The sequence below is a fragment of the Neoarius graeffei genome, chromosome 16, assembly GCF_027579695.1.
Source record: "Neoarius graeffei isolate fNeoGra1 chromosome 16, fNeoGra1.pri, whole genome shotgun sequence".
Taxonomy (NCBI): Eukaryota; Metazoa; Chordata; class Actinopteri; order Siluriformes; family Ariidae; genus Neoarius; species Neoarius graeffei.
Window position 1 is genome coordinate 11,290,984 of NC_083584.1, and position 12,329 is coordinate 11,303,312.

General features: G+C 42.5%; 1 protein-coding gene across 2 annotated transcripts in view; it reads left to right on the forward strand.

The window, feature by feature from the left end:
* The first annotated feature begins 411 nt into the window (after positions 1 to 411).
* The window catches only part of LOC132900412 (potassium channel subfamily T member 2), a 349,331-nt gene continuing 337,413 nt past the window's right edge, over positions 412 to 12,329 (forward strand). For both annotated transcript variants that reach the window (XM_060942489.1, XM_060942490.1), the window contains exon 1: positions 412 to 570. In XM_060942489.1, coding sequence (XP_060798472.1) covers positions 482 to 570 — 89 coding nt within the window. In that variant the 5' untranslated portion in view covers positions 412 to 481. The remainder of the gene's footprint in view (positions 571 to 12,329) is intronic.

Genomic DNA, 12,329 nt, shown 5'->3' on the forward strand with positions numbered 1-12,329 from the left:
TGTGAGAAAGAGAGGGGGAGAGAGTTTGTGTGTGTGTGAGGGAGAGAGAGAGGGAGAGAGAGTTTGTGTGTGTGTGAGAGAGAGAGGGAGAGTGAGTGTGTTTGGGAGAGAAGGAGAGAGAGAGAGTGCGTGTGTGTGAGAGAGAGAGGGAGAGAGTGCATGTGTTTGAGTGTGTGTGAGAGAGAGAGAGTTTGTGTGTGTGCGTGTGTGAGAGAGAGGGAGAGAGAGTTTGTGTGTGTGTTTGAGAGAAGAAGAGAGTGCATGTGTTTTTGAGTGTGTGAGAGAGAGAGAAAGAGTGTGTGAGAGAGAAGGGGAGAGAGAGAGAGAAGGAGAGAGAGTTTGTATGCGTGTTTGTGTGTGAGAAGGAGTGTGTGTGTTTGAGTGTGTGAGAGAGAAGGAGAGTGAGTTTGTGTGTGTGTGTGTGTGAGAGAGAAGGGAGAGAGAGAGAGTGTGTGTGTGTGGCTCGGCTCGGCAGTGCGCCATGGTGGAGCTGGAGAAGGAGGTGCTGCCGCTGCCGCCGCGCTACCGATTCAGAGACCTGTTGCTCGGAGACTGGCAGACTGACGACAGGTAGGAAACTTTACCACCTTCACCACGGGGTAACAGGGTCCTGGGGGTCGGAGTGGGTGGGGGAGAGCAACCAAACCCATACCATACCGTCATCATCTCGACAGGAGACAGTGTTGTTGTTCTTCTTCTTCTTCTCCTCATCATCACATCTGTATGTAAAAAATATCGCACTTCTGTCTTTGACAGCAAAAACAAACCACACTTTAGGGTTCTAGATTTAACCTGTTTTGGGTTCGAAGTACAACTGCTTTACATAGATAGATAGGAACTGTAAATACCCAAAGAACCACTGAGGAACCTTCTTTTTCCATGCACGAGTGCAGTGATGTTACTGTATCCACTCATCCAAATTCAATCTACGGTAGAACCCTGAAGTTTTTGTCCCCCTGGTAGAATCCGTAAATGTTAAATAAAAAAATATATATATAAACACTATGAAGGAGGGGTTTAAAGTTTCTTTAAAAAAAAAATTAAAGGGTTATGACTTTCCTAATGTGGTTCTCCTTGGAACCTTGTCTGGCAGGAAAGCGCTCTGTGGTAAGGTTCTGTATGGGAGGGACGAGCCTGAAAAACATTTTAAGGCTCTAAATTCAACTTTTTTCCTGTTGGATTTATGAAGCTCTTGGCATCATAACCTCCCGGTTCTCGAAGAAGACACAAAAACGTGTCAAATCTCCAATCCTTAAGGGCGTTTTGAGTCGTCTTTCTGAGAACTCGTAGAGTGTTTTGCTATCAAAGGTTTCCGAGTAGCCTGTAAGAAGTGTAACTAATTGTAAGTACTCCCAGAACTGTTGAGAAACCTGGTTCTCTTGATCTAGAACCAGAAAGCAGTTTTGGTGTCTCATGAAGAGACGTTACAAGACAGTGTTTCCTTAGAGATCTAATGTGACAAACCCGTTATCTATCCTATACCTATCGTGGTGTTCTTCATGGGGTTCTGCTTAGAAGTACGGTTCTGTATGGTACCTTTTAAGTGTTTCCCAGTGAGAGAGACAAGCGAAAAAAATACTTTAAGGCTGTACAGTAGATTTTATGTTTTATTTATTTATTTATTTTAAAAAAAAAACAGCCAAGCCTTTAACATCAATTTAGAGCCAGAATAAATATTACGGTCCTATTGAGCCAGTCATGTATTATTTCTTTTTAATATTTCTATTATGTTTAATATGCATAACATTTATATCTCACTCACTCTCTCTCTCACACACACACACACACACACACACACACACACACACACACACACCTGTAACCTGTATATCATGGACTTTCCACAACTTTAAACAGATTCCTTTTGATTCTTGTTCACACTAAAACCCAAACGCTTAGTCACCTCGGTGAACTCACAGGAGCGTCAACATGCCGTACCGTAGAGCAGCGAGACGTAAAAACAAACAAAATACCCAGGAAGTGGTTCCTTTCTTTCCCCCAGAAGTGTTTTTTGCTCTTAGTGGTGATAATGGAATAATAAATCAGGCCAAGCTGATGGGCTTCATGACATTCATTTGCAGCAACAGGTTCCTAGAGAAAAGTGTGTGTGTGTGTTGTCCTGTGATAGACTGGCATCCTGTCGAACATGTATTCCCTCCAGTCAATCCCCAGTGATCCTATGACAGGATAACTTGGAGACACATGCAAGTGCAGAGTCTTTTTTTTTTTAATTAATCAGGAACCAAACGAGGACAATCATGGACTACATGTGGACACGGCCTGGATACAACAAATCGACTTACAGCAGATATTTAGACAAAGAGTTTGACAATATACAAACATGACTTAAAGCTAGACGGCCTTTTGATTTCATAAAATCGGTGAAATTTAGTTTGCTCTGAAAAGTGGTCATTGTGATATATGTTTATTTCTGTAATATCTCACAAAATATCAGGCCGTTCTGTTCTGTGGCTGGGAAGTTATTTAATTTGAGGGGATTAAAGCAAATAATGTGCATGAAATCGCACAGTCAAGCAGACAGAGGAAGTCCGTGTGTGTGTGTTCGCATGCGCAGGTTTATCTTTGAGCGTGCACTGACGGTTCCATCATTCTGTCGCTAAACGAACAGCTGATCACACCGAGGTGCTCGCTGAGCGCCGATATTTATTAGTTTGGTCCTGCGTTTCCTTTCCTTCGTATATAACATAACGCCTTTTCTTCTCGCTTTCTTTCCGTTACTGTAGTCGGTCTTTCACGTTTCATTCGCACACTCATGTCCTCCATTTTTCTCTCCTGTTTCAAATTTGTATCCCACAATGCCTTGCGCGAACAGGGAAAGCCCACCATGTGACGTGATGCATGATGTAGTATCTTGTATTGCGTCATGGTGAAGCAGGAAAAAATAGCCGAGAATTTAGGGCAGACCTGGGCATTTTCCGGCCCGCGGGCCACATCCGGCCCTTTGGTTCATTCTGACCGGCCCGCGTAAGGTTAATTAGAAATTACAAAATAAACGTATTTTCTAATTTTACCTCATGCATGGACTGAATGCGCATTGCTTTTATTTTGAAGTTGTGTTCAACAAAAACGCAATGCGCGCAACATGAACATGACATGAAATCCCACGAAACCTAATCCCGCGATAACTACTTCCGTAATTTGTCCAGACCAGCCACAAACTTGTACGTCATCCTTCAAACGGTCCAGCCAATCACATAGTGTGACGCCACCAGCAGGCGCCGGAGCCCGAGCCGATCTGTAGATCTGATACCTACACCGAATCGACGTTGTTGCGAGCAGGTCACATGAGGTGATTAGACTACAAATGTGGGCATCATTATTATAATATGATGTATCTTGCTTGATATTTGGAGTAGAAAGACAATATTGTGATGTCTTTATTTTGTTTTGGGGTGAATGTGACTGAAAAAAAATGGTACAAACGTTCACATTTTGTTAACCATTGTTTTGGGAAATTTGATTGAATAAATTAAATTTTTTTGTAAGGCAACCTCGTTTTTTCCATACTCTTACCAGTCTTAGCAGCTTGTAAAAACAATGTTATTTACTGCTTTATATAAAGAAATACAATTAATATTATGCAGAATTGGGCGGCACGGTGGTGTAGTGGTTAGCGCTGTCGCCTCACAGCAAGAAGGTCCTGGGTTCGAGCCCCGGGGCTGGCGAGGGCCTTTCTGTGTGGAGTTTGCATGTTCTCCCCGTGTCCGCGTGGGTTTCCTCCGGGTGCTCCGGTTTCCCCCACAGTCCAAAGACATACAGGTTAGGTTAACTGGTGACTCTAAATTGACCGTAGGTGTGAATGGTTGTCTGTGTCTATGTGTCAGCCCTGTGATGACCTGGTGACTTGTCCAGGGTGTACCCCGCCTTTCGCCCGTAGTCAGCTGGGATAGGCTCCAGCTTGCCTGCGACCCTGTAGAAGGATAAAGCGGCTAGAGATAATGAGATGAGATGAGATTATGCAGAATTTAGTTCAGCCTTTTGGTCCGGCCCTCCACAAAATTTTCTGTTTCTCATGTGGCCCCATGGAAAAAATAATTGCCCACCCCTGATTTAGGGCCATGTGGCCTTAAATTCATTAATTGTTCTATTTTAAAAAAACTAAAAATTTTGAAGTCTGTGATTCGAATTCGGTAGCTTTCATTCCACTAAACAAAAATAATTCTGTGTCGGGGAAAATTCTTTTTATGACCTCCACTTGAAAAATCTGAAAGGCAGTCTAGCTTTAAATACTCGTGCTCATTGTGCGTAAATGTGGTTCAGGTGTTCATGATCATGTGACTTGGTGTCTGATATGATCATGTGGTGTGCAGGGGTTGATGGGTGCTCTAGTCCCGCATCCCTACCCGCCCTAACCTACCTCGACTGCGACCCTGATCGGGATAAAGTGCTTCCGGAAACATAAACTCATGTTAAATTTATTCTGTACCTCATTCACACTCACAGTGAAACCGGTACATGTTGTGTTCTTATTGCTGTAATGGTGTTGTGTTGGAATGGGAGAAAAATGGCAAATTAAAAATGTTCATCTACCCCCTGGTGACTTGGTAACATTTTATGGAAATATTTTATCACGGCTTCTGTGGGAATCGGAATCGTTAGAATTGCGTGTTGTTTGTCGTAATGTTGCTGTCAGTGATGTAAACGATGTAGTGATACTGCGACAGAACGACACACGCTGCCTCAGTGTGAAGCAACTGGCAGCAAGACTCGAAACAACAAGCAAAGAAAACATCAGCAGATAGAAGAAAACGTGTTAGTATAAATACGCAGGTGATGATAGGAAATCGTGCGCCGATTGGTCGAGACATTTGGACTGTTTCTCGATAATCACCTCGAGCGACTCGGCAAAATAAATGGAGGCCGATCGCTTCGTCACCGTAAGCGAGGAAGAATTACAAATGATGAAAGAAAATGCTGTTCCTAAAAGCACTAAAGATGCTCTGAAGTTTGGTCTAAAACTATTCAAAGGGAAGGTGGAGTTGTGATTTTTATTTTATCGATTTCAAAACAAAGAGTCGGCGTAGATAAGTGACAAGTATGCACTGCACCGTTATTATGTTTACATGTCACTTTTGAAGTTTGAAATAAATTATTTTATAATATAATTAAAAAAAATTTTTTTTAGATGCTCACCTAAAACAATTATCCGCCTCAGGCTCAGTGAATAAATAATAACCTTGACTTCATATCAGTTATTATTTAAATAATATTGGCTGGCTTTTTTCTGTGGTATATCCGATATATTCCATTCAGCTAGCATGATACTGAACGAGTCGAAGATGAGTAGCTGAATGGAATATATCTGATAGACCACAAAAAAAGCCAGCCAATATTATTATTATTATTATACATATGCATTCCTTTCGAGTGTTCAACGCGTCTTTCTCTTTCAAAATTCTCTCAAAATCTTCCGTATTTTGTAGCTAAGCAAACCTGGCGGCCATGTTTGTTTACAAATTGTCACAGTCGCTCGCTAGCGCGGAAGTTTTACATCTGCGACGTGCGACACCATGTCTTGACAACCATGCAGTATCTTAAACCATATTCATTCAACGCTCATTGTCCACCGAGTAGAGTGACGGAATAGATTAGATTAGATAAAACTTTATTGATCCCTTTGGGAGGGGTTCCCTCAGGGAAATTAAGATTCCAGCAGCATCATTACAGATAAACGAAAAAAAAAAAGAAATAGAGAAAAAACTTCTCGATAAATTAAAATAAATTAAGTATTTTTCCATATACAAATATAAAAAGAACAAGATATGGGGGAGAGAGGAGGAAAAAAAAGGGGGGGGCAGCAGGAGAGATATTGCACTTTATATTGTACATTGTCCGGTATTGCTTATTGTTAGGCTAGGCTACTGCTCCTTCCCGTCCTCTGTCCTCCTGTTACCCCTCCTCCCCCCCAGAGGAGTTATACAGTAGGATGAGCGATATGCGAACAATATTGCATGCGATTGAACCAAATGAATGAAATCTGCTAGAAGGGAATAGAACACACGTTTTTATTCCATCGATAAAGCATCCTGTATGTACTGTATAGTAATCACTGACAGGGCCGTTGACAGCTTTGGCTGGGCCCGGGACAAAATAATCTGAGTGGGCCCCCCCCAAATAATCTGAGTGCCCCCCCCACACACACACACATACGCGTGCACGCACATCACCACACAGCAGCCACCCACACCCAACCCCTCTTTTCACAGTCTCCATTCACTCCAACCCTTAAATAACAGGTATTCCAAGCCCATTATAACAGTCAACCATTTTATTTCAACATATTTACAGTTTGAACATTTCCTTAGTCTGCAACTATTCAGGTGCGAAATGCAATGCGCCGGACTTTTGCTGTGGCAAAGTCGTCAATAAGGTCATTGAAGTCCAGCTTCTTTGCAAGTTCACGCTCTATAGAGAGCATAGCCAGCCCATTGAGCCTCTCCTGTGACATGTTTGAGCGCAGGTAGTTGATAAACCAATATGATTGTTTACGGGATGGAACTGGGCCTCAATGAGAACGGAGTTATGGCTTTCCCAAAATCTGAACATAGAAGCATCACCACTAGTGATGTGTACAGTGAGTTTTTCAGTGTATTTTTTTGTCTTGTTTTTCATAAACGTCCTTTCCGTACTCGATTTAGAATGTTACAAAAAAAATTGACACCCTCCCAACCACGTAACATTAGCCTATCTGACCTGGGGGCTGACACGCTTATTACGGATAAACCAAAAGGATTACAACGTTCCCTGGATATAGAACTGGACCGAGAAGATTTCAAAATCTTAACGTGTAAGCAACAACAATAAAACAGAGGTTGTTTTATTCATTTAGGGCTTATTAGGCTACTTTCATTAATTGCGCTTTTCATACAGGCCTATCATTTTTCACTTGAGCAAGGGAATTGTTTGAAGAGTATCCAGTCTAAGCGAAAGTTTAATGTTTTGCAACAGACTAACCTCAAAACACCCCATTTATAGCCCATTCGTTACATTAAACTCTATCTAGCTGGCAATTTCACATGCCGTCGTATCTACACGGGATGATTTCCAACAAAATAAGGTTGAATTAACAAGAGGCAGCGTTCCACGGGCTTTCAGCTAACCGGAGTCCAGCTCAGCGCAGCTCAGCAAGCGTGCCTAAAACATTTGGATATGATTGCGGGCCAATGTGCTATTCTTTGCTTCATTGAGATATATGCAACACAGTGTTATTAAACCGATATGTTTATGAAATAATTCAATGCCCTGTGCATTTCAGTGTTCACTCAGTGTACCCTGCTATCCCCTACTTTATAATTATGAATGGCGCGTCGCGCGTGCTGTGGTTACATTACGGGGCTGGAAAAAAGTTATCTGTGTCTTACCTGGCTCAGCTGCCCCACTGCCTTCACCACCTGCTGCATCATCTGAATCTTTTCTAAAATATCTATGCAGTGAGCCCCTGAGGCTCTTGGCTTCTTCATCTCTTTTCCTCTTTTCTTTTCTTTGCTCCTGACTTGTGCATGTTGGCAAACGGGCTCGCACGCTTATTGTCGAAGCGTTATGATGGAATAGTGCCGTGTTATTTGGCGCCTTAATCAAAGACCAAACCATTTCTGCATTAGGGGTGGTAGGTGGGTTCTTGAATTTATTTTCGAAGACAATAAAGGCAAAAGAACCAGAAATCATTCATTGAATGCAAATATAGCACATTTTTCTCCCCCAAATCAACACATTTTGAAATGAAACAGAATGATTAATGGCATCTTCATGAGGGACCAGTTCTGGGCCCCCCCTCATGCCTGGGCCCGGGACAAAATACCCGGTTGTCCCCCCCGTCGACGGCCCTGATCACTGATATTCATTTCACCTTTGAACAAAACGAATGTTCAGAAACAGGAAAACCGCTCTCTCAAGGGAGACGTGATGCAGCTTGATTTCGCTGGTGCCATGTTGCAAACTCGGTAATATCTCAGCTTGGGCTTTTTCAACAATGGACTCGCTGCCTCATAAATTTTGTCGCATTCGATCTCGTATGTTTTACTCGTCTTGGAGGTTTGCACTCTGCAGCATTCCGTTAAATATCGTCAGGTAAGAATGCATGATATCCTGTTGCTTTTCTGAAAATGTATCATCTAGTCAGTGTTATTTTTACCTCATACAAGAATGGGTTTCGTACATGAAAGGGATTTTACGTAGCTATGAAATAGAGGAACCATTTTTCCATGTACAAGTGCATGAATTTGACTGTATACACGCTGAATGAATATATATTACTGAAAACCTAGAACCCTAAGGCATTCTTTAATTTGTCTCAAATGTTCTATGAAGAACTGTGAGAAAGCATTTTAACCCTTTAACATCTAAGCTTATTAAAGGTCCCATGGCATGGTGGTTTGTTGATGCTTTAAACGGGCTCGTGGAGGCTTCCGGATGTTATATCCGCAGCCTTTCTCGAAATGAACCCTCGGCACGTAAATATAGCCTCCTGGGAGAGAACCCCATTTCAGCGCTTTTCCCAGTGCGTCGTTTTGCTAATGAGAAGCAGGAGGCGGGGAAGGGTAGAGGGTGGGGCCGGGCCATGGGGGAGGGGCTTGACCAAGTTGCGCGCACACATACTCGCTGCTATCAGCGCCTGTAGCCACGCTGCTAAGACAAAACCCCGTTCTCCCTCGGACTCCTTTCGTAAACTCAACGTGACACAGAGAACAGAGAGTGAGAGTGTTCGGAGTGGTAGTTTACGAACGTATAATACCCTAGGCTTGAACACGCACTCCATAACCAAAGAGGATAGAAGCAGCAACTACAGCAACATATCGCTTATCCAACAGAAGACATGCATTGCGGAGCAATAGTCAAACATAAGCTCATAAGTTACAGTCAATTTCCAGACTAAACTCAGTTTAACAGAGCATGCTGCATGCTCTTTAGTTCTGTAGCGCAGATTACCTGGCTAACTGCAGGAAGCGGTTAGCTGCACAGCTAATGTAGCCATTGCAAGGCTAACGTGGCACCGATTTTAAAACACGGCAAAACGACTTAACAGTTATACACTTACTTGTTCGGTGTTTGTGGCTGATGCGGCAGGGATGCTTGGTACGGACCCAGGCTTCAGTGACAGTTGATGTGCAAAACCTGCCCTGTACTGTCCCAAGTTGTGGAAACATTCATCAGGAAAATGCTTCCGACAAACATACACCGTCTTAGGTAGACTCGACGGCGTATTATTGAAGTAAATAAAATTAAGCCACTGCGTCTTCAGGGGCTCTCCCGTCGGCAGTAAAAACAGACTCCTTTCTGTGTTGTCACATCCATGTACAGCACAATTCCCATGTTTCGCTCGCTTAGGTGATGCCATGTTGTTGTGTCCTCTATGGTCTCCTCACTACAACTGGGCGGGGCAATCCATACAGTGGGTGGGAATCCAGAGGGGGGGTGTGGGGATCATCTCCCTTGCTGACGTAGTAAAGGGAAGAGCTTATCAACGCGCCGTTTTGACGCGCCATTCTCAAATGTTGGGCATAGTTTGGTTTACACATTATGAAATTTCTAGGCACTGGAGTGACTTAAGAAGGTCAGAGGAACTCATTTTAACGTTAAAAAACCTCAGAAAGTGAAAATTTCATGACATGGGACCTTTAAAGGAGAACTGAAGTCATTTTTAAACTTGCTTTATTTCCTAATTAACGTGTTATTCAATTACGTTTTCGGTTTTAGTAACCTTATATCGTGACTTGTATTGGCAACTAATGGAATTAAATATTATACTTATCGGCCTATTCGTTTTTTAGCCATGTTGAATTTAGTTCGTTTGGTCCACAGCAGGCGTCGCTTATCCGCGCGATCTTCACGAGACTTGTGCGAGACTTCGAAACGTGAAGTGTCAGCCAGGTGTCAGTGCCGCCATTTTGAAAACTGTTTTCCAAACGAAGTATTGCACAAAAACGAGTTTAAATGATGATTAATGCCTACTTTTTTCAAACTTTCCTGATTGCTATCAAAACAAACAGAACTTCCGGCTTGATTACATCAGCATTCGAAAGAGGGCGTGCGCGTCTTTTGACAACGTTGGCAGATGTTGGTCACTTTGATTTCCGCTGTATGTTTTATTTCCGTCCTACGATGTCTCGCACAGGTCTCAACGAATCTCGTTTACGGCCATCGCTTTGACGTACGGACTGATATATTACAGAGCATATTTCAAACACTCATAACGTGCTACAGCAGCGACAAAATAGCGATCAAAAATGCATTCCGATATTTATTAAATGAGAAATAGAATTTTGATGATAAAAAAATTTGCCTTCAGTTCTCCTTTAAGTTCTTTAGTAGCACTGTTTGTTTTTATTATGTAAGGAATAAAATGCACTGTGGGCGGCACGGTGGTGTAGTGGTTAGCGCTGTCGCCTCACAGCAAGAAGGTCCGGGTTCGAGCCCCGGGGCCGGCGAGGGCCTTTCTGTGTGGAGTTTGCATGTTCTCCCCGTGTCCGCGTGGGTTGTCCGCGTGATCTTTCACTGTTTCTGTAGACTGTAGCTGTTTAACCCGTTGTGCCGTTATCCCTAAAGCCGACTTCACACTTTAACCCACTTTTCCTTGTGCAGCCGTTCACTCAGGGTGGCGGGCTGATGGACAATGAGTGTGTGTGTGTGTGTGTGCTTTCACTGTCCCCTACTGTTGCTAGGTGAGGAAGTTTCCTGAGTGGGTTGTATAAATCAGACAACTGGTATCGAAAGGTCCTTTTTCGACAGCCTGACACACACAACCAGTCCGTCTGTGGTCTGAAAGCAAACAGCATGGTCGGTACTTTACCATTAAAGGAGCCGTTTGACATTTTTCAAAGCCCTGTGCTGAAAGAAATGCAGATTGTGTTCAACAGAAATTGACTTTGATGCAGAAAAAAAGCTGTTCAGACACTATACAAGTTGTCAGGGACGTTTCTGTTCGCGCTCCTGAAAACACCAGGGGCTGAGTCAAGTTTTCCCGGGGCTTGTATTTTTTAAGAGAGAGTGTTAAGATAGGTTGAGGAGGTTCTATCTAACTTTACAAAAATATCATCACCCACACGCATTTAAAGGTTATGTCATCTTTATTACTGATTTTTTTTTTCCACTGCTCTTTTTAAATTTATGTAGCTCACTTCAGTTTCTGTCTCATGATTATTAAAGGAGAACTGAAGGCCAATTTTTTTATTATCAAAATTCTATTTCTCATTTTATTAAATATCGGAATGCATTTTTGATCGCTATTTTGTCGCTGCTATAGCAAGTTATGAGTGTCTGAAATATGCTCTGTAATATATCAGTCCGTATGCCAAAGCGATGGCCGTAAACGAGATTCGTTGAGACCTGTGCGAGACATCATAGGACGGAAGTAAAACGTACAGCGGAAATCAAAGCGATTGACATCTGCTAACGTTCTCAAAAGACGCGCACGCGCCCTCTTTCGAATCAAACCGGAAGTTTTCCCTGTGTCTGAAATCGCTCCCTACTCAATATATAGTGGGGACGCCATTTTGTAGCGCTGTCCGAAACCTTAGTGAGGATTATTTACACCCTATATAGTGCACTCAAAGTATCCCACAATGCATCATGAAAAGTAGTGTACAACCGATGGTCACTAACCAAAGCAATATATCCCATCATGCACTGCGGTTGCGCTGAAAGAAATCAAATTAAAGTCTCAAATGTGATTGAATAAAAGGCAGCGGCAAAGAAGAAAGTATTCAGCCTTGATTTAAAAGAATTGAAAGCTGCAGGTACTTTTGTATTAATTAACGTTGGAAATGCGCTCAGTATAATATGGATTTATCACAAAAATACTGTACATGCATGTGTTTTTATTATTTTGAAAACCCACTAGCTGACTGATCTGGCACGTTTTAATGGTGCGACAGTAATGACGTAAATACCAGCACGACGGACTAGTGTCCGTAAGCGTTTTGTTCATTTAACCAGTGGTTCGAAGTCGTATGGAATAATCTCCATCACTGATGAAGCTGGAAAATCTCGAAATTAATCTAAATTGGAACGAGATGGCAATCTGGCCGCGAAGTAAACAGTTTTCAAAATGGCAGCGCTGACGCTTCACATTTGAAATCTCACACAAGTCTCGTGAAGATCGCGCGGATAAGCGACGCCTGCCGTGGACCAAACGAACTACATTCAACACGGCTAAAAACCAAAAAGGCCGATAAGTGTAATATAATATGCCAATAGGAGTCACGATATAAGGTTACTAAAACCGAAAACGTAATTGAAATAACACGTTAATTAAGAACTAAAGCAAGTTTAAAAAATGACTTCAGTTCCCCTTAAATTATCATCATCATCAT